Source organism: Microcebus murinus, chromosome 3, assembly GCF_040939455.1.
Source record: "Microcebus murinus isolate Inina chromosome 3, M.murinus_Inina_mat1.0, whole genome shotgun sequence".
NCBI classification, from domain to species: Eukaryota; Metazoa; Chordata; class Mammalia; order Primates; family Cheirogaleidae; genus Microcebus; species Microcebus murinus.
The window spans coordinates 35,754,570-35,775,981 of record NC_134106.1 but is presented as its reverse complement, the minus strand read 5'-3'; the positions used below and the strand labels follow the sequence as shown (position 1 = coordinate 35,775,981).

Genomic DNA, 21,412 nt, shown 5'->3' with positions numbered 1-21,412 from the left:
TATGGTAAGTGATTAATAATATTAATTCTCTTTGTCCCTTAAAGGTAGAGATTGTGTTGTCTTTATCTCACATAATTCACAATGTCATGCTCAGCATCAGGTACATGCATGTCACATGATTAGGCAAGAGAAGACTGCCTCTTAATTACTTTAGAGCTTTACTGGTGTATAGCATCATTTAGGAATGGCTGTCTGCTGATGACACAATTTCATAGATGTGCACAAAGTTTTTAAAGGGTAAAGAACAACCTTACAGAACCACTGCAGCTACCGGGTAGGACAAAAAGGTGTGCAATATGAGACTATATTGAAGTACATTTTTTAACTGTTTGGATTTTTTTTTATGTTTAATGTTTATTTGGGGAATGAATTAAAGTGGGAACCTGCTTTTTTTTTGCCATTAAAATTCAAGACCTATAGTTTTTTAAAGGTTATTGAAAATATAAAAAGTAATGAAAAATCAATAAACTAGGATCATATGAGCATCTAAAAGCATACTGTAAGTCTTGAAGAATATTTTTGTCATTCCCCAAAAAGCAATAGTGTCTTATCAATGGGTAGGTTCACCACAGTTGAATTTTCAAAGTTTCCTTGTATTTGAAGTACTATGGGAGATAATAAGATAAACCAGTCATAATACATGAAAAGAAGAAAGATACTGGCAAGATTCAATTTATAAACATGACCTGTTTTGTTTTAAAAATGTGTTCATATACATTTAACATAGTCTTATATTTTATTTCTATACATGGATTATTGCAGGAGGATAGAATAATAGGCAGAATTTTTTTAAAAACATTCTTCTGTAGTTTTTGAGTTTTCTATAACGAGCATATATATTTTTATACTCAGAAAAAGTATTCTTGTACTCTCCTTTGAAAGAGAACAAAGTGAATCAGACTAAGATAAACTCTCAAGGAGCTAATGTGAAGCCCTTTGAAAATGAAATTAATATATGAAGATAAATAAACCCCACCATAAGAAAGGTATAAGTAGTTTGGAGAGTTCAAGTGTTGAACTTATTTCCAGTGTAGGAAATTAGGGAAGACTTTTTGGGAGGAAATAGGGTATGAATGAATGGCAGTGGTGGCACTTTAGCATTTGGGAGGTTGATGAGGTTGGAAAGTGTATTAGAGTAGAGCAAAGAAGCAGAAAAGGATGATCTCTACATAGTTCCTGCATCCTGGGGTATAAGATTTGTGAGAAATATTTTAAAGGGGTAGATTATTTCCAGAATTTAGAGACCCTCAGTATCAGAATAAGAAAATTGGAGTTAATTCAGAAGACAATGAACTCTAAACAGGATTAAAAAGAAATTTATTCTAGCAGAAGCTTGCAAGATAGATTAAAGGGGGTTTGAGGCAGTAAGATTAATAAAGATCTGACTCAGGGTAGGGGTTGTCTGGATTTTTTAGGACACTTTACTCAGTCACCTCAAATGATACATAATTGAAACTTAGAGACCTTAGTTAACAGAGGGTAGGATTAATTAATAGGCATGAGAGTTAGATCTGATATAGCACCTCCTATCCTGAACTCTTAAGTTTGTCATTGGCAGATTTCTTCATCTGAACCTTCCAGAATGAAGTTTTTAAAGCTAAGGTTGTTAATAGCATTTGTGTGACTTTCCACTTTGACCAATTTCTCCCTCCCTCCCTCCCTTCCTTCCTTCCTTCCTTCCTTCCTTCCTTCCTTCCTTCCTTCCTTCCTTCCTTCCTTCCTTCCTTCCTTCCTTCCTTCCTTCCTTCCTTCCTTCCTTCCCTCCCTCCCTCCCTCCCTCCCTCCCTCCCTCCCTCCCTCCCTCCCTCCCTCCCTCCCTCCCTCCCTCCTTCCTTCCTTCCCTCCTTCCTTCCTTCCTTCCCTCCCTCCCATCTCTCTCTCCCTCCCATCTCTCTCTCCCCTCCTTCCTTTAGCAAACAACTGTCTTACAGTCTAGTCAAAGAGATAGACCTTAAAAAAAGAACCTATAAAATGCAGTGATTTCTGCAAGACAAAACATTGTAAATAGGACCTATTTCAGACTAGGTCTTTTGGAGGTAGTGATATGTGGGATGAGCACTAAAAGATGAATTGGGAGCCAGCTATATCATATAGAGTGAAGACAGCAGCATTCCAGGCAGAGGGAACTGCCTGTGCAAAGGCCCTGAGGCAGGAAGGTGCTTCTACCCTTTATCCTTGTTGTGCTTCTTAGGACTCTTATTAGATAACACTAGTAAGATGATCTCTAGAGTGTATGGTACATTATTAAACACTTAATAAATATTAGTTTGATTCCCCTCATTCTATGTGACATTCTTTCCTGTGTTGAAGTCAACCATTTTGTCTCTCCTGCAGACATATCCTCCGTAGGCTATCTCTAGTTCCTTCTTCTGTTCTTATAGCATGTTCTAGAATGAAACATGTCATTGAGGAAATGTTCACAAATTAGTTTTATAAACTTACATTATATCAGGTAAATACAGTTTGTGAAATATATTCTGTTTTGCCAGTAAAGATGATCTGTCTGATTTTTTTTCCACTGTATATAGACTAAATCTTAACCCATTTTGTTAAAATATGGAGAGTATAAAGACTCAATATTCTCCTTGGTTTTTCTGTGCTTTTATTCAATGTATAGTTCTTTTGTATATAATTGCAATGAATTGAATCATCTAATTTATTTAGTATTTTCTTCACCCTTCTTCACTGTCTCTTCATTTCCCTGCATATAATTAAGAACTCTTCTTAGCATTATTTTTAATGGCCATATAATTCCATTTAGAAATGAACCAAAGTTTATTTGCCCCTTTCTCCTTTGAGAAAAATTTTCACTATTATAAGTAATGATGATAATAATAATAATTTGCATTTTTACTTCAGGCATATGTGGTTTTCAGATTATTTACTTAGGATCATTTATTAGAAATGGGTCAAATGCCATTATTTTTTTTTTCTTTAAAGAGAATGTTTTGCTCTGTCATCTAGGCTGATGTGATGTCTTCTCAGAGGGAGACAAACTCTCTTGATGGCCTCTGGTTTAAGGCCAAAAGTTCAGATTTCAGTGGTCTCCCAATCTTTGTTATTCTTCCTTTTCTTATTTACTATATCAAATTCAGGGTTTTTATTTCAATTTGCCTTTCTTAATAAGCCAGGGTGGATCCTATATATACAGGGTGGATTTTAGTGCTAGATTTTTTCCCATGACCTCCACAATTTCAAAATGTCAGTTTTCATGCTAATTTATACCTCCCCCATGAGCTAGTTCATTTAATATCTCCTGTAACACCTGGTCAAATGGATTGTGTGTAGTTTATGATAGTTAGAATGTTAATTTGATTTGCCCGGCCTATTTTCCCCTCATTAGACATGGTTTTTAAGTCTGTCTCTGAAGATTTTAGAGAAAAGGACAAATGCTAAGATGTTTAATATGTGCCATGATACCCTTTTTCTTCCCTTGCCCTATCCTAGCTATGGGGATAAACTGAATTGACCCTTGAACAATATAAGTTTGAATTGCATAGGTCCACTTATATACAGATTTTTTCCCAGGAAATACATTGGAAAAGGTTTTGGAGATTTGAAAAAATGCACAGATGAACCATGTAGCCTAAAAATAATGAAAAAATTAAGCAAAAGATACGTCATGAATGGATAAAATATATGTAGATACTAGTCTATTTTACCATGTATTACCATAAAATATACACAAATCTATTATAAAAAGTTAAAATGTGTCAAATCTTATGCACACAGAGGTTGTACATGGAAAGAAATGTAAACAAACATAAAGATGCAGTATTATAACTGTGTAAAATTCACTGTGGTAACGCCGTACTACTGTAATAATTTCATAGCCACCTCTTATTGCTGTTGGAGTAAGTTTAAGTGTTCCCAGTATCTGCTTAAAACACCCTGTGACACTAATCATCTCCCTGAGAGCAGATCGTCTCTCCACTAAATGCATTTCACAGTAAAAATTTAACTCTTGCTTATTTTTCATCCATAAACCTTGGGTAACACCATGGGACCCATATTGAGTGCCACTAGTGATGCTGGAAGTGTTCCCAAGAAACAGAAAAGTGATGACATTACAAGAAAAAGTTGAATTGCTTGTAGGTACTGTAGATTGAGGTCTGCAGCTGCAGTTGCCTACCATTTCAGATAGATAGAAATTCATCTTGTAAACAAATGATGTAAACTTAGGGTATCAATAAAAACAGTACTGTAAAAGTCTTCTCTCTTATGATATTAATATTTTCTCTACTTTATTGTAAGAATACAGTATATAATACCTAAAATATACATGTGTTAATTGACTGTTTATGTCATCATTAAGGCTTCCAGTCAACAGTAGGCTATTAGTAATAAAGTCTTTACTAATAACTTTTAACTCAAAGAAGGAATCAAAAGTTATGCACGGATTTTCAGCTGCAGGGGTGAGGTGCAGTGCTCCTAGCCCCTGTGTAGTTTGAGGGTCAGCTGTACTTGGGTTTGGGTTTTGGTTTTGTTTTGTGAGTTTGAGAAACAAGGTCTCACTCTTGTTTTCTAGGCTAGAGGGCAGTGGCTATTTACAGGTGCAATCATAGTATACCACAGCCTTGAATTCATGGCCTTAAGTTAGGGATCCTCCTGCCTCAGCTTCCCGAGTAGCTAGGAGTATGGGCGTGCATCACTGTGCCAGGCAGGTTTGTGGTTTTGTTTGTCCCCTCTTTTAAGCCTTTGTGCCCATGATTTTTTCTTCTGTTCTAACTAGATGACATGAGGCTAGGGTAGGATTTTACATTTCAAGCAATAGTGGCAAGAAAAATCAGTTGAAATTTTCTATTTGAGTCAAATTTAAGATTATCTTCCTTGAGATAGAGTTTCAAATACGGTAGAAAATAGTTTATTTCTTTTCACTTACAAGGTGATAATTATTTGATATTCTGTTTTTACTAGTATACATAGAAGCTTATTATAAAAGTAGCAAATTTACATCAGAGTAATGTAGTAACATTAGAGTAATGACAGTGATTTTTGATTTGGGACCACTTTTTCTCCCTGTACAAGTGAACCTAGTTCTGAATTGCAAGTGCAGAAAGTTGTGGTTTATGAAGCATAGTAACCCAGGTGGAAACAAACATGCCAATTTTTCTGCTAAAATAATTATTTTATCCTCACTATCCATTAAATAGATTGTAGCAAAAACAGGAAAAACTAGAGGTGAATTCATTGTTTCAATTAACATTAACTGGTTTTTGATGTTGTATTCAACATCCTAATTAGAATTCTGTTCTTCTCCATGTTTTTATTACATTTTCTATTTTTGCTTTCAACTTGTAGTGTTTAAAATTCAATAAGATGTTAAGAGATAAGCCAGAAATGTTGACTATTACAGCAGCCTAGGAGATTTAGTTAATCTGACCTAGATGTTCTTTTGATGATTGAGATTTATATGTGAAAACAGTTCTCAATTTCAAAATGAAACATAGGAAGATCTGCAGTATAAATCAGCTGTCCTGCCAGTGACAGGCAGATTAATCAGTCACAAGCAGAAAGTTTGCTATAAAAGTTGTGCTATTTAGATCGTTGGCATTTGGATCAACAGTAATATTGAAAGTTGTAAGTGCATGTAGCCCTTGTATTTTGCCATGTTCTAAAGAGGATTATTTGCTAGTTTTTCCAAGGGCCTTTTGTGTACATTGATTTGGTTTTCATTTGTGTACATTGATGTTGGTAATGCATGTGAAACAGAACAAATGATGTAAGAAAATTCTTGAGTAGAAATTGTGTCTAAATGAAGATATTAATGGTATTTGAGAATATATTTCAACAATCAGTTTATTCATTTATTTCTTATATCCCAAAATGTGGATACTGGTATGGTAAGAATAAGAGCACTTATCTAACTTCTATTATACCATTTTTTCTGTCATTCCACCAAAGCTGCAAGATGTTAGTTTCTGCTTCAGTTCTTAATTTAACATTGTACACTGTTATTTTTTAAAATTAAAAATAATGGGGACTTATAAATAAGAGATTAGAATCAAGGGATACCTGGTTTCATCAACAGAGCTGAGTGGAAAAGCAGTAAAGGTACCTCCTCTAGAGTGGAGCAGCCAGGGCTAATGAGTATGTAGTTTTCCTATCATAATGCTGTGATTGAAATGTAGTATTTAATGGTGAAGCCCCCTTACAGATGATGAAAATACTATAGTTAGAGTGACAAATTCTTGGAATTATGTTGAAATGGTTTGTCTGTTATTCCAGTATCCAAAATTGTAAAATAAGTGCTTTGAAGCCAGACTTACTAACTAAACCATGGTAATTTCTTTTTTTTTTTTCTTTTCTTTTTTTTTTTTTATTTAGGGGAGTTAATACAGTTGTAAACCATGGTAATTTCTAACTTAAGTTATATCTCTCAATTGTTGAAATAAATGAAGACTATGAACAAATTTTAAGTACTTAGCTAGTTTTACTCTTTAAGTATTTAGTTTTAGATGCTAGACAAACATTTGTAGTAGTCTTTTGATACCTTTATCACTGTAAATTTTACAAAGCATATTTCTTTTAAAAGTAAAGCCATTGGTTTATTATTATGACAATTGTTAATAATTCTGTGTAGCATAATAATAATTTTTGTCTCCTGAATCTATTGGGATACCTGAAGTAATTTGTGTGTGTATGTACGAGAGAATGAGAAAAAGTGCACATGTGAGTGTTCATGCCTACATATGTGTTTTATTTGACATATTTTGTAGTTTCGTTTATTACTTTTAGACTAAAGAAAGCATGACCATTTTATTAATTAAAGGTTTATAGAATGAACACTGACCTGCAAAGCAGTATTTTGAAATAACCTGCATTTCTAGATATAGGTTAAGTAAAGGTTGTGTTTTATGCTCTCATCTAATCTTACTTGAAGATGTTTGATAACTGTGGGATTAAGTTATAGTTTATTAGCAATTATGGTATAACTTTAATATACATTAATACGTTATATACTACCGTAGGCCGGGCGTGGTGGCTCACGCCTGTAATCCTAGCTCTCTGGGAGGCCGAGGTGAGAGGATTGCTCGAGGTCAGGAGTTCAAAACCAGCCTGAGCAAGAGGGAGGCCCCGTCTCTACTATAAAAATAGAAAGAAAGTAATTGGCCAACTAATATATATATAGAAAAAATTAGCCGGGCATGGTGGTGCATGCCTATAGTCCCAGCTACTAGGGAGACTGAGGCAGAAGGATCACTTGAGCCCAAGAGTTTGAGGTTGCTGTGAGCTAGGCTGATGCCACGGCACTCACTCTAGCCTGGGCAACAAAGCGAGACTCTGTCTCAAAAAAAAAAAATAATATGTTATATACTACTATATATAGTTTAGTATATAAGTTTAGTATAGTTATAGTTTAGTATAATTTTAGCATATAATTGGCAGCAAATTCATTAGAAGGAAAACTATTTGTCTTTAAGGAAAAATAAAAAAAAGTAACCCAGGCTTACTTTGGGTACTGTATGATTATTTTATTTTATAGACTCCAGGCATTAGAGCTCGACCTGCAAGACTGAAGTGGTTTTGTGACAGATGTATTACAAACAATCAGGTTTGTGTTTGATATCTGACATCTCAATCACCTAAAACTGTAAGTAGATGGCAAGTGTCCTTCATGTCATAGGAACATTTGGGGATTTCAAGAGATAGAGCATTGTAGAAGCAGTGATTGCTTTTCAAATAAGCAAGAGCTTATTTCTTGTCTCTGAGGTATTGTAGAAACCCTAAAAAATGTTAACCTGGGCCTTGAAGGTTTTGGCTTGGTTTATCCTAGTTGTTGGTTGTAGCATGCTGACCTTGTGTCCTTGGCAACTTAAGCCTGCATCAGTCCTCAGTGACTGGAGGAGTTGCTTGATAGAGCCCAGTGGAATTTCTACTTTCCCTCCTCCAGGGCAGGCATCTATTCACATCATGCCAAGTAAAAGCCACAGAGCAGGGAAAGTGTAAAGTTTAGGTGGAGGAATAATGTAAGATACACTCGCTGAGTTCTCCCCACCTTGTTCTCTGCCCCACATATCTTTGAATTCTCCAAAATGCCTACTTGTGGAGGTGCCTTCAACCAGATCATTCATGTTGTGTTCTTGACTCCAAAAGGTCTTTCAGCCTTTTAACTTTAAGAAAAAAAATGTTTTAATTATGGTAAATTATACATAACATAAAACTTATCATTTTTACCATTTTTAAGTGTACAGTTCAGTGGCATGAAGTATACATTCATATTGTGCTTAATCCTTTAACTTTTGAAGTAAAGTTAATTTGCTCTTTGGATAAAGCAAATTTGGAGGATTATTCTGCTGCTGTTTGTCAACTGCAAAATATTAATATATCCTTCATACAATGTAGATTAATTTATTAATTTTCTTTTTAAGGTTGAGACTCTGGAAAAATTAGTGGAGCTGACACAGAAGCTATTTGAATGTGATAGAGACCACATGTACTATAATCTGCTAAAAATATATAGTAAGTGATTTAACTATTCCCTACAGTTTCATTTATTTAGTCTGTCAAAGGCAATGACAGGAAAAGAGTGTTAAGCTTTGAAAAAATGTCAAATGTGGAATCTTCAACAGAGGCCCAGGTAGAGGCTAAACTTGATCACAGAATGTTACATTTGATCACTAGACACTGTACAGTCTTCATAATTTCTGACATTTTTACTGTAATAATAAGAAGGTAAGAAAATCTTCATAACCACAAAATTTAATAGGACTTTTGAGGAAAGGCTATTCTTTTTCTTCTTTTTATTTAAATTCTCAAGTAGATTTATTGGTCATTTTTAATAGGTGGCCATCAACACATTCATGTGTATAGATCTTTTTGCAAAAAGATGCATATGTATATAGAAACTGTTGTTAAACAGTTTTTATGTGACCATATTATATTTTTGACTTAGTTATGTATTATGAACATTTTTTATATATAATCACCTACAGATAACTGAATGTACTGAATGGATATACTTGAATTTACTCAACCAGTCTCCTGTTACTGGACATGTGAATAGATTTCAGTTTTCCATATTATAAAACAATACTACATTATTCATTCTTGTACCTTAGATCTTTGTTCACACCTGTAATTGTTTCCTTAGGCAGAAATCCTAGTATTTGTATTTGATATTTCTGAAACTCTTGGCCTCTATTATCAAACAGTGTTCTAATATGTGTATAGCAGTGGACCCATTGGGAAGATTTACAGTCTTTTTTAGCATATTTGGGTAGAGGGGAACACACTTAGAACAGTCTGAGTTTTCCCTTTTTACTTGATAGATATTTGATCTAGATTTATTGTTCTTTTCTTGTCATGGCAAATTTTCCTTCACCAAACATAGACCACAATGAATAAGTTGATTTGTTTGTCTTTTTGAACTTGTATTTATTATCATTAGAAGCCTTTTATTACATCTTGATGGTGTAAGTAAAATAAAACGTGGCTTAAAATTATAATTTTCAATTGTATTGAAGTACTCAGTTCACTGTGTAATTCTAAAAACTTTGGCTTGAATGATGATCAAATTCTCACACACAATGCTGAGGTTGTTATTGAATGTATAGAATTAAAAGCTTTATGTTTTATGCATTTAGTCCTTAAATTGTGGTTTATGACCTGTGTGTGAGTGCTAACTCCCCACTCTACCTGCTTTTTCTTCTTTTTAAAGAACTATTTCATGCTTAAATTCTAATTATATTCAAACTTCAAAAAAATACCAATCCTTTTTTTAAACTACCCATCATGACCCAGAAATAGGACTTTATAAATCCAAATGTGTCTTAGCATTTACAGTATTCCTCATAGAACACTATATAAACTTTCATTCAGACAAAAATATCCTTGGAGCCCTTACTGACTAGATACTGTGGTAGGCACTACAGTTATAAAGGTAGCACTCTGCTGAGAATCACCCCCATAACCAGGACTGAAGTACAGTGGCAGTCCAGAGAGGGGTGAGAGGTGGCCAGCCACATAAGCTTCTTTTTCCTGGGCAGATGAACGTATACTATTGTTTTTTAAAAAATGAAGCAAAGAAGAGAAAACTTTTAGGTTCGTGTTAAAATTTCCTTTAGGGATATGCAGTCTCTGGGTTTAATACCATTTTCTTCTCCTTAATCCCCACTATCTGCTCTGTTAGACATCTACCTCCAATTTCTTCTTGCTCTGTATTTGAGCCAATAGTCTCAGAAGCTTGGAGGGTGTAGATGGCCTCTTCTGAAGCTGGAAGCCAGTGGAATCCTTACGGGGAAGTATACTTTGTAATGCCATTTGTATACTTACCACTTTCAGTAGTGCTGTAAGTAGATGATCTGGTTGTAATGGCCTTGATCCTTTGCTTTCTGAAGGAAAAGCAAGCTATTCCCTCCTACAATCCCTATCTCCATTTGGGCCCTAGACTTGGATCACTACTTAGATATTGTTACATAGACTCAATTTATTTGAAAGAGAGCAGCATATGGTATGGAATGATGCTTGAAATGTGGTCCTATTATACTTGGAAGATCCATATTTAAGATGGTGGATTTCTGAAAAAGTAGATTTTTAGATTATGGATTTCTTTTTCATGTTGCAATTATAGTACTTAAAAGTTGGATTAGTTATTTTAGGGTATATGTTGAAAAGCAACTTTATTTTAAAACAGTATCTCTCACACACCCATCCATACACACTAAATTTTGTTGTGAATTACATTCTTCAGAAACATGCACAAAACAAAGATACAGCCAACACCCATGGAACTATATAAGTCTTATTATACCTTTATATACTAGCTACTGTAATACTACTTTTATTTTCTGCTGATTCAGTATAGTATAATGTTCATACATGGTCTGTTACAAGGATCTGTCATGATTCAAACTAATTCTATCCATTCCAATACTTTTTTTTTTTTTCCGACATATTATTCCAATACTTTCTGACCTCTCGTTGTTACAGTCTTACAAAATAAGCTCCTGGAACTACAACAAAAATTACATGAATGAAATAACTCCCATACCTGCTTACAGAATATCCTTTTATTTCTATGCGACAATATTGTCATCTTCTTACCAAACAGTTTCTTATGTTCTAAACACTTTAATTTCTCCTTTACATATGCAAAATAAAGGTTAGTTTATTCTTTGTATACATAAAGTACTCTATCCAAAAATAAAGTTGCCTTACATTTGTCATTTTGCAATCAAAATTCTTTCACTCTATTTAAAATATTTACAGCCTCAGCATTTATTCTAACTTGAGTTATTTTTATGTTATTCCTTCAAGTATGTATAGCCATTGACATTTCTTTTCACACTGTGTAGCCTTTTCCCTTTCCATTATTACACAAGTAAAATGAATATATTCTAATTGTCAAAGGTTTAAATAATATAACAGTATACTAGCTAAATGTGAAGATGTCATTGTGTCCACCCTCACCCCCAAACTCCTTGACTCAGAGATGACTTTGTCACTTGGCCGTCCTTGGAGCTTCTCTCTATGCTTATATCATATATATTTTACAAATGTATATTATATTTTTACAAATGTATATTATTTTTATACTCTTATTTTGATTGTTTTATACTCTACATATTTCATATTCTGCATTATATTCCATGGCTTCCTTTTTTAACTTGAGGATATGAAATAAATTCACAGGAAGAGATAAATACTTGCTTTTTCTTCCTTTAATTACCAATCTTTTTTTTTTTTTTTTTTTTTGAGACAGAGTGAGTGCTGTGGTATCAGCCTAGCTCACAGCAACCTCAAACTCCTAGGCTCATGCAATCCTCCAGTCTAAGCCTCCCAAGTAGCTGGGACTACAGACATGTGCCATCATGCCCCAGTAATTTTTTCTATATATATTAGTTGGCCAATTAATTTTTTTCTATTTATAGTAGAGATGGGGTCTCGCTCTTGCTCCAGCTGGTTTTGAACTCCTGACCTCGAGCAATCCACCCTCCTCACTTCCCAGAGTGCTAGGATTACAGACGTGGGCCACCAGACGTGAGCCACTGCACCTGGCCTTTAATTACCAATCTTAAGTGCTGGTGTCCTTGACACCTCCAAAGTTGATGGGTGATTTTTTTTTTTTTTAATGTTCAAATTATCCCATATTTGGCCAGTGGGAACCCCTTCATATGTTGTCCGTCACATCCTATTAATCTTTGATATCTCCTTTTTTTCAGGCATAACAAGACAACCCATGGCGAGGTTTTATAATTCTTGTCCCAGACCTGGAATCCTTAGAAATGTCAATGGCTATATTTATTTTAGAGGGGAATGATACTTAAGTACTATAATCAGATGTCTGACAAATGGGAAATTTGGAAATTATCCCGTCATATCAGTAATGTGTAAAAACTATCAGCTTTATTATTAAAAGCCTGAACTAGAAATCTTCATCTCTTAGTTTAATACCATAGAACATATATGTAAAGTACCAACAGTTTTACCCTAGTCATATAGCCATAAAATATACCTTACAACTATGTCTGTTCTTATAAAATTCACTAATAGTGTCTAGAATCTTTGGTTTTATAGCTTAAGGGTTCTAAGAGATCATTTAGAACAGTGTGTCCTTTTGTTTTTCAAAGAGGAAACTGTGAGTACCAGGAGAGAATGTGATGATTATAGAGACAGAGTGTCCATTCCCTGGTCCCAGCCTAGGTTTGTGGCTGCCTGATTATTTGAATAACAAGTATGATCATTATTGTCTTAGTAGAAGGATTTTAAACCCACAAGAGATAGTATAAATCTGCAGATTTATACTATCTGATATACACTGATTGGTTAGATTACCTCAAATTTTTGTGTTGTATTTTGTGATCCAGGTATGTTTCCAGGAAATTTTTTCTCTTTAAAAAATATATACTGAGTTGTTTCATCCATGTTATACCAAATCCAATCTGTATTTTGAAATATTTTCTTTCTGTAAGTTGCTAGTCCATTTTTACTGGTGCATCTCTGTAATGTTTTTGTTCTACTGTGTAGAAGCTTTTTGTATCATTTTGTGCCTTTTTTAAAAGAAGAAAATTATCTTCCCAGATTTCTTAACATTCTGTAGGCACAGGGTTGTAGTGCATCCAGCCTCCCTTTCTTCATTGTTTGAAATAGTGTTGTTAGCTTAAAAATCAATCCCTTTTATAAAAGCCCCTTACCAGCTCTTGAAAACCTTCCAACAAATAAGTTTTATGCTTTCACATACTTGAATGCTTGAATTTTACATTACATAATAACATTTTAATGAATGAAATCATAATTAGCTCATGTGATCTTGTTTAGAAAACCAGTTATCAATGTAAGGATTTTATAATAGTTTGACTGATTTTATTATCAAAGTACATATAAAATCACCGTGAACTTTATGTTAATTTCTACTATTTGTGCCTCTTTTCAGTATAGTCTATGTCAAAGTTTAGGTTGTAATCTATGTATGACCCAGGGGAATTTTCCTACTTGTTTTTTACTTTTTTCTTTATTGCTGATTTCTGATGGAATATGAATGTTTTTGGTTTTGTTCTCTGATTTTTTACTTTTAGGAGTTAGTTATTTATAAACTTTCTTTTTGTTCAAAGGGGGAGAAATCTAGGAAAATCCCACTTGTCTTATTTAGCATTTTGGTATTTTTCCTGTAAAGTGCCGAGGAACAAACTTATTTGTGTTTTCTGGAGTATTCAGAATCAAAACAAACCCCCCTTCCTAGAGCTAGACCCTACACAATCTAGATATTTCTTATACGTATTTGCAAATTTTTAAAAGACATCTACAACCGATTTTCTTTGCATTTAATAATTGTATTGAACTTAATGTCATGTGACATTTTTTATATCTTGTTCTAGTTATCACAAGCAGAAATCAATTTACTAAATTAAAGGAGCCTTTTTTCTTTTCAAACATGAGAATATTGAAAATAAAAGGTCTTGATTCCTAAATTCTTGCTATTTATGAAGACTAGATTACCAGATATAAGGAACTGGGTTTTTTTTCAATATGAAGGAATCTGCCCCTTTTCAATAGACTTCCTGTTTCCTTGTAATACTTAATCTGATAGCGTTATCTATTAAGATAAAATTCTACCTATCACACAATGTCATAGAGCAATTCTTCAACAGAAGAGACACAAACAATTCTCTCTACTCAACTAAGTGAAAGGATTTTTAGATTTGTCACTTTTAAAGAGAATCTCATATGTGAATGCTTTCAATGATGTTAGACCTCCAGCTGTGTCCTATATGGTGTACATGTGTCTATCATCTTTGCAAAGACTAAAGGCCATAGCTGAATTGTTGCCTGTTTCTGATTGTGATTTTGGCAATGGGCAATTTCTAAGTTGCTTTACAAAGGACAAACTTTTTATCAACTTGATTCAAAGTGTTCAATAATGTGTGTGTTGCGGGGGGGGGTGTTGTTACTGCTTTTTAAGAGGTACAGTATCTTTGGTTTATAATTCAAAGGGTACAGAAAGGTGTGAGGAAAAAAAGTCTCCTTCTCACGTTTGGGTCACAATCACTTATGGTCCCTTCCCTGAAGGCAGATTTTGGAATAATGCTTTCTTTAGCATCAAGTAAGAAAAAGTGCTATATATTTTCATGAATTCTATTTAGTATATTCATTACTTTCTGCTTAATCAAATTCTACAGAAATAAACGGTGACTGGAAAAGAGCTGATGCTGTCTGGAATAAAATGCAAGAAGAAAATGTTATTCCTCGAGAGAAGACATTAAGATTATTAGCAGAAATCCTTAGAAATAGTAACCAGGAAGTTCCATTTGATGTACCTGAGGTAATTTGTTTTTAGCATAATTATAAACATATTCTGTTGTCAGTATAATTAGATCATATATTAGCCCACTTTTATACTGAAGAGATCACCTTATTTATCAGCTTTTGGTTAACAGAATAATTTTTGTGTTAAAGTTATGGTATGAAGATGAAAATGATTCCCAGAATTCTTCATTATCAACTTCACCTGTAGAAAATGATCTCCAGAAAGATGTGTTGAAAGCCTGCCAATGGAAGAACAATACAGGTAAACATGTACATGGGTGTCTTTCTCATAGCAGCCTGGGACTTAAATTTTATATATCGGTTATTTTCTTTCATACTTTAAATTAACAAAGACATTTTGGGGCAATTGGAAAAATTTAATATCAACTGAGTAATAGGTAATATTAAGGAATTACTCTTTTATTAATAGGAGAATAGTATTATGATACATAGGAAGATATTCTTAATTGTTGCTATCCATATGAATCGAGGAATGAAAAAAATCAAAATATCTGTAATTTAAAATACTTAAGCCATAAAGAATAAAGGAAGCTAATCTGGCAAAATATTAATTGTTAAATAGAGGTGATGGATATGTAGGAGGTTGAGTTCATTATACTGTACTTTATAATTTTCTGTACATTAGTGGGTTTTAATTATAAAATCTATATTTTTTTTAAAAATTGTACTTTGAAAATAATTTTGTAGGGAAATAAAACTTATTTGAAAGTAAAAAATGATTATGGCATTAACTGTCATACTAATGTGTGATCAGCAATAGCTCAAAATTGGAGGCCTTCTACTTCTATTGTGTCTTTTTTTGGAAAGACAGGGTCTTGCTCTGCCCCCTGGCTAGAGTATAGTGGTGTCATCATAGCTCACTGCAACCACAAACTCCTGGGCTCAAGTGATCCTCCTGCCTCAGCCTTCCAGGTAGCTGGGACTACAGCATGCACCACCACACCCTCTAATTTTTCTATGTTTTGTAGACATACTGTCCCACTCTTGCTCAGGCTGGTCTCAAACTCTTGGCCTCAAGCAACCCTCTCGCCTTGGCCTCTCAAAGTGCTAGGATTACAGGCATGAACCACCTCACACCACCTGTTATGACTAACTTAAAATTTTATGATCATCTTTAATCCTCAAACATGGCCTTGCAGATTAAATTCTGTATTTTCATTTAGAATTCTTTTTTTCCCCCTCCCTTTTCAGACAAGGTCTTGCTCTGTTCCCTGGGCTAGAATCTAGTGGTGTCATCATAGCTCACTGCAACCTCAAACTCTGGGGCTCAAATGATCCTCCCACCTCAGCCTCCCGAGTAGCTGGGACTACAGGCACACCCTACTACACCCAGTTAATTTTTCTATGTTTTATGGAGAAGTGGAGCAGGGAGGGAGTCTCGCTATGTTGCTCAGACTGGTCTCCAATTGCTAGGCTCAGTTGATCCTCCTGCCTTGGACTCACAAAGTGCTAGGGTTATAGGCATGAGCCATGGCATCCATCCCATTTATACTTCTTATACCCTCTCCAAATCATGTATTACTCTTATTTCCTTTGTTCTGTTCATTTCTTTTGATTTAATCCATCCAGTTTCAGGGTAGATTTCAAGTGTGCTTTATTATTATAGTTTAACTATTAATGAAATAAATACAGTAGCAGGTTTTTTTTTTTATTTTAGTATTGATGTTTTTGAGCTTTATTCAGTAGAAAGCAATCGATTTAGAAATGTATGGAACTTAATTTCCTAATTTCGAAATTTTGTGACACTGATATAAAATATTTGAAGTACAAATAAGCTAAGTTCTTATGCTTTCTCAATGACCCAGAGTATGACTTCTTATTCTTTCTGAGTCATATTCCTTTGCTGCATATTCAGTCTATATAACATCCTTGAGTCTTTTGCCATGAATCTGTTAAAGCTAAATATGAAATTTATTATTCTGGTCAATGCTATGTAAATATTCTGGTGAAATTTTGATTTGGCTTAAAGGAATATAGGGTTAGTGTGTAGTTTAAGTGAAAACATTTAAATAGTTAACTAAATAATTAGCATAAATGTAGAGATATGCCTCTATTTTGGTTTTGATGTGTAATTTTCATTTGTCTAATTGGTTTTATCCTGTTAATTTGTTAGAGTTTTTAGGTTTGTTTTTGTATATCTTAGGATTCAAATGTTTAGTAAAATATGAATGCTTTGAAAATTGAAGGCTTGCATTAGCACTTTCCTGATGTTCAGCCTACTTGAAGATGTATTGTGATTGCCACACCAGGAACAAACTATGGTAAATGAGCCTGGTATATTACAATGCTAACTTAATAACAATAATAATAATACCAAGGTAATAAACACAACCCCATCAATTTAATGTGAAGACCACAATTTTAGAAAACAACTAGTAATATTTTCTACATTTATGTTGTTGGTTTTAAATATTCAGAGTATTTATTGTACATCCTCATCCAACAAACTAGTGAACTGTTACGTATGATTGTTAGGAAGTAGACAATTACATCTTAGCCCTCTAAAAAGAAAAGATATGCAGTGTGTATGGAGTGGCAGATTCTGTTGCAGTCATGTTATTGTGTGTCATTTAAAATATTTTCTTTAAGCTATTATGTGATTTCAGTTGCAAATAAAACTTTGTTCTTAAATTTGTGACAGATTGATACCAGTACTCAAATGAAGATATAACTAACTTCATTTGCTTCCATTTCAGAAAACTAAAATTTTACTGAATAAATTGGGTGTTTGATGGAGTAATCTGTAAATAATAGTAGAATTTCTCCCTTCTCATTCGTATGTTTTGTTTTTTGACTTTTTGCCAGAGCCCTGGAACATACAAGTGTTCAAAAACATAGAAATCTGGTGCAAGGCACGTGGGAATTTAATGACTAATGGGAATTGTTTTTTGAAAGACCTATTTAAAATGTTGTCAGCTTGTGCCAGAGTTACTTTCACTTGCCCTAACTCTTCTCCTTAGTTAAGATGCATATATAAATGTTGTCATAACTTTTCTCCTTTTTTCTCTGAATTTAGCTTGAAGGGATAAATAAGTCTTGACATTGCCACTTCAGTTCGAGAGGCTAATGCAAACCTCCCCAAAAAGCATAACGGTTTTTGCTTGTTCAGAAACTTCTAAAGTAGCTCAGAATGTTCTTCTGAACATTAATGTCATCTTCATTGCTAGTTACATGTTCTGTATTTCCTTATACTGAGCCTTATTTTCAAAGAAGGCCGTACGTGGTAGTTCAGTTATGCCCTATCTTTATTGTGATTTGTTTATACACACAAGAGAGTAGATTGTAGTTTCAGTTGGCTGTTTATAGCCCCGCAATTTTATTTCAGAAAAGTAAGTGACTGAAAAGTGTAGCTACTTCTCTTTTGGTAACATCTTTTCATTCACTGACAGTTATTGTGAACAAGTGAAATAAAACTGTTAATCAGTCAAACAAATGTTGCTTAGTTTACTTGTTAGATATCTGTATATTCGAAAATTGTATGTTTTTGTATAAGTCCTGTCGTAGCCAAATAATGTGATCTCCTAATTTTAGAATTATAGGCTATATTCACTTTAACACTGTTGTGCTGAAATGATAACCATTGTAACCACCCACTTATAGATTAAACATTGCTTCGAAATGAGTCTTTTGCTCTCCTCAATCTAAATTATACCTCTGGTTTCTTTGGACTTTAACACACATTTCACAATTTATTTTGAAACTGGTATCATCTTTTGATAAATTCAGAAGAACTGTTTCTTATTTTTATTGGCATGAAAATAATTTGCTGACCTAAAAAAGCAAGTATGAAAAATAGTTTTAAAAGGAAACCCTTTCAGGTACTATCCATTTGGATTAAGTAGTAGTTTCAAACACTGTAACTGTGTCCTTAAAAGATTTGAAGAATGACATCATCTACTCACTGGGTCATTATGTATCTCTATAGAGTGGTAATGGTGTGGGTATTAATAAACAAAAATATCTGGGTTTAGGACTTTTTAAAAAGATTTTTTTCACTCCTTTTTGCCATTTCTGAATAATGCCATCTCACTTTTTGTTTTTTGTTTTTTATCTTATAGATGCATATGATATTTTCCTGAAAGCACAAGAGCAAAACGTTGTGTTTAAGTCTAAAACTTATGACACTCTCATAAGATTACTTTTGTCGAAGGAGTGTTTAGCAGAAGCAATGCATGTGAAAGATTTGTAAGTATTAGTCCAGTTGTTAAACTTTTTACTTTTAAAAAATATTGCCCACTATTAGGATCTTTCTAATATGTTGTGTAGTGGCAGTTGATTGATTAGCCTCAACTGCCCATATAAATCATATGAAATTATTAACTAATTTTATGGGGTTCTTTTAACCTTAAGAAAATACTCCCTTTACTAGCCATACAAAAAAGTATAGTACATTTTATTCACTTTATATATCCACACAACTCATTTTAAGATATCCATGTATAGAAAAGCAATTTTTATTATATTCTGTTGTATTTCTTGTTCAACAACTGTATCCTTATGTGATGGGAGCATCTTAATATAATGAAGACACCAAGAGCTTTGAACTTAGACTAGAGTTTGTTTTTTGGTTGGTTTTTTTTGAGACAGAGTCTCACTCTGTTGCCCTGGCTAGAGTGTCATGGCATCAACCTAGCTTACAGCACCCTCAAACTGCGGCTCAAGCAGTCCTTCTGCCTCAGCCTCCCAAGTAGCTGGGACTACAGGCATGCACCACCATGCCCAGCTATTTTTTTCTATTTTTGGTAGAGACGGGATCTCGCTCTTGTTCAGGCTGGTCTGGAACTCCTGAGTGCAAACGATCTGCCCACCTTAGCCACCCAGAGTGCTAGGATTACGGGCATGCACTCGGCCTAGAATTTGAACCTTACTTGAAAGCTCTATGACCTTATGAAAATTACTTACTTCTCATCTATGATCCTCAGTTTTCATTCTATATGATGAATATATGATAGTATTATTTATATTAAAAATTTCTTCTAGGTATTGAAGGAGATAGAGAAAACATAGGTATTCAACGCATTTTATATGCTTTTTTTCTTTTCCCTTTTTGTGTTCTTTTGGTTTTGGATTTCCAAAAAAAAATCTTTATGGTGGTACTGCTGGAGGTGGTAGTGGTTTTGTCTCTTTCGCTAGTCGTCTAGAATAAAATTCTTTGCTAATCAAAACAAGAATAAAGGTTTCTTACTTGGTATGTTAGTTATCTGACTCTGTCTGTGTGGCCTTATCCACAAGCTGCTATCCTGAATACTTCAGGGCCTAAAAAGGAGTAGATCAGGGTTACCTGCTTTGGAACATATACATGTCCTGTTTATGGGTTAATAGTTTTATTTTCAATAGGAAAGGTTAACCTTTTCCTAGAATATTTTGAGTTCTGAAATAATCTATCTTGCTTAATTTTTGTCCTGTAAAAATTTTAAGTCACAGCAATTTTAGAATATTAGAATCTTAAATAGAACATGAATGTTCGTCATTCTTTCACATCACTAGAAAACCTGGCATTGATACTAGTATTGTTAAAGGTATGCATCATATGGCATACTGTTTGTGTTTTAGTATATTCGGAAAAATGTGTTCTATATGACTATGCTTCTCTATGTAGAACCATCATTTGTATGTCTTGATATGGGACAGTCACCCTAAGACTGTTCAGGCTTTTAATGATCTTGTGTCTCATTTGTGTGTTAACTCAGTGACTAATTAAACTATGTAGCTCTAGTATACTGTCAAAGTAGTGATTTGGAAAATTTGACATTAAATAATATCCAGTCGTCTATAACCACTGACTCAAGAGAGCAGATAGATCATTTTCTAAAATTACTTTTCTCAGGAAATTATTATGAAACTGTCCCAACACTGTCCATAATAATCAAAGGTGTTCTGAAGCAACAGTGATTTGGGAGGAAGGGAGGCAGAAAAAAGGAGACGAGCATTTTGTGTTCGGAATTAGGCATGATTAAGTGAGGAGAGAGAATTAAAGAGGAAAAACTTATTTAAAAACCCAAAAAATGTATAATCCTGGTTGGTCACACGGGCCTCTGAGGGTACTTCCCAAAAGTACAGATTATACCGTTTTCCTTTTAATTGGGCTTGTTCTAGAACAGTGATTCTTACTCTGGTAGCATAAAAAGATTCCCCACAGCCCACCACAGAGGTCCTGATGGGGCCAGTCTGGTCTGAGGCCCAGCTGTGTGCATTTTACTGAGCATCCCAGGTGACTCAGGAATTAAATCCTGAACATTGTGATCACATACCTTTAATAGTGAATTGTACTAATGTGTCACATGTAAGTGTATTATAAAACATATTCAGGCCGGGCGCGGTGGCTCATGCCTGTAATCCTAGCACTCTGGGAGATGGAGGTGGGTGGATTGCTTGAGGTCAGGAGTTCGAAACCAGCCTGAGCAAGAGCGATACCCCATCTCTACTATAAATAGAAATGTGTGTGTGTGTGTGTGTGTATTCATTCAAAGGAGAAACTATTCAGGAGAGTTTAAAAAGGGGTTTAAACATTTCCTTGCCTTGCCCTAGTGTATTCCTGTAGCGTACATGCCTCGTGTGGAAAACCACTGATCCAGGGAGGTTTCCAAACTGCAGTTATAACCAATTAGTGGGTCAGGGATATATTTAGTGAGGCACAACCAGCATT

General features: G+C 34.2%; 1 protein-coding gene across 1 annotated transcript in view; it reads left to right on the top strand.

Annotated features, from left to right (window-relative positions):
* Window positions 1-21,412, top strand: part of LRPPRC (leucine rich pentatricopeptide repeat containing) — a 111,205-nt gene that overhangs the window by 68,252 nt on the left and 21,541 nt on the right. Inside the window, exons 26-30 of the mRNA XM_012756383.2 lie at window positions 7,487-7,555; window positions 8,373-8,463; window positions 14,619-14,761; window positions 14,896-15,007; window positions 18,825-18,951. Of these exons, the coding sequence (XP_012611837.2) occupies window positions 7,487-7,555; window positions 8,373-8,463; window positions 14,619-14,761; window positions 14,896-15,007; window positions 18,825-18,951 (542 nt within the window). The remainder of the gene's footprint in view (window positions 1-7,486; window positions 7,556-8,372; window positions 8,464-14,618; window positions 14,762-14,895; window positions 15,008-18,824; window positions 18,952-21,412) is intronic.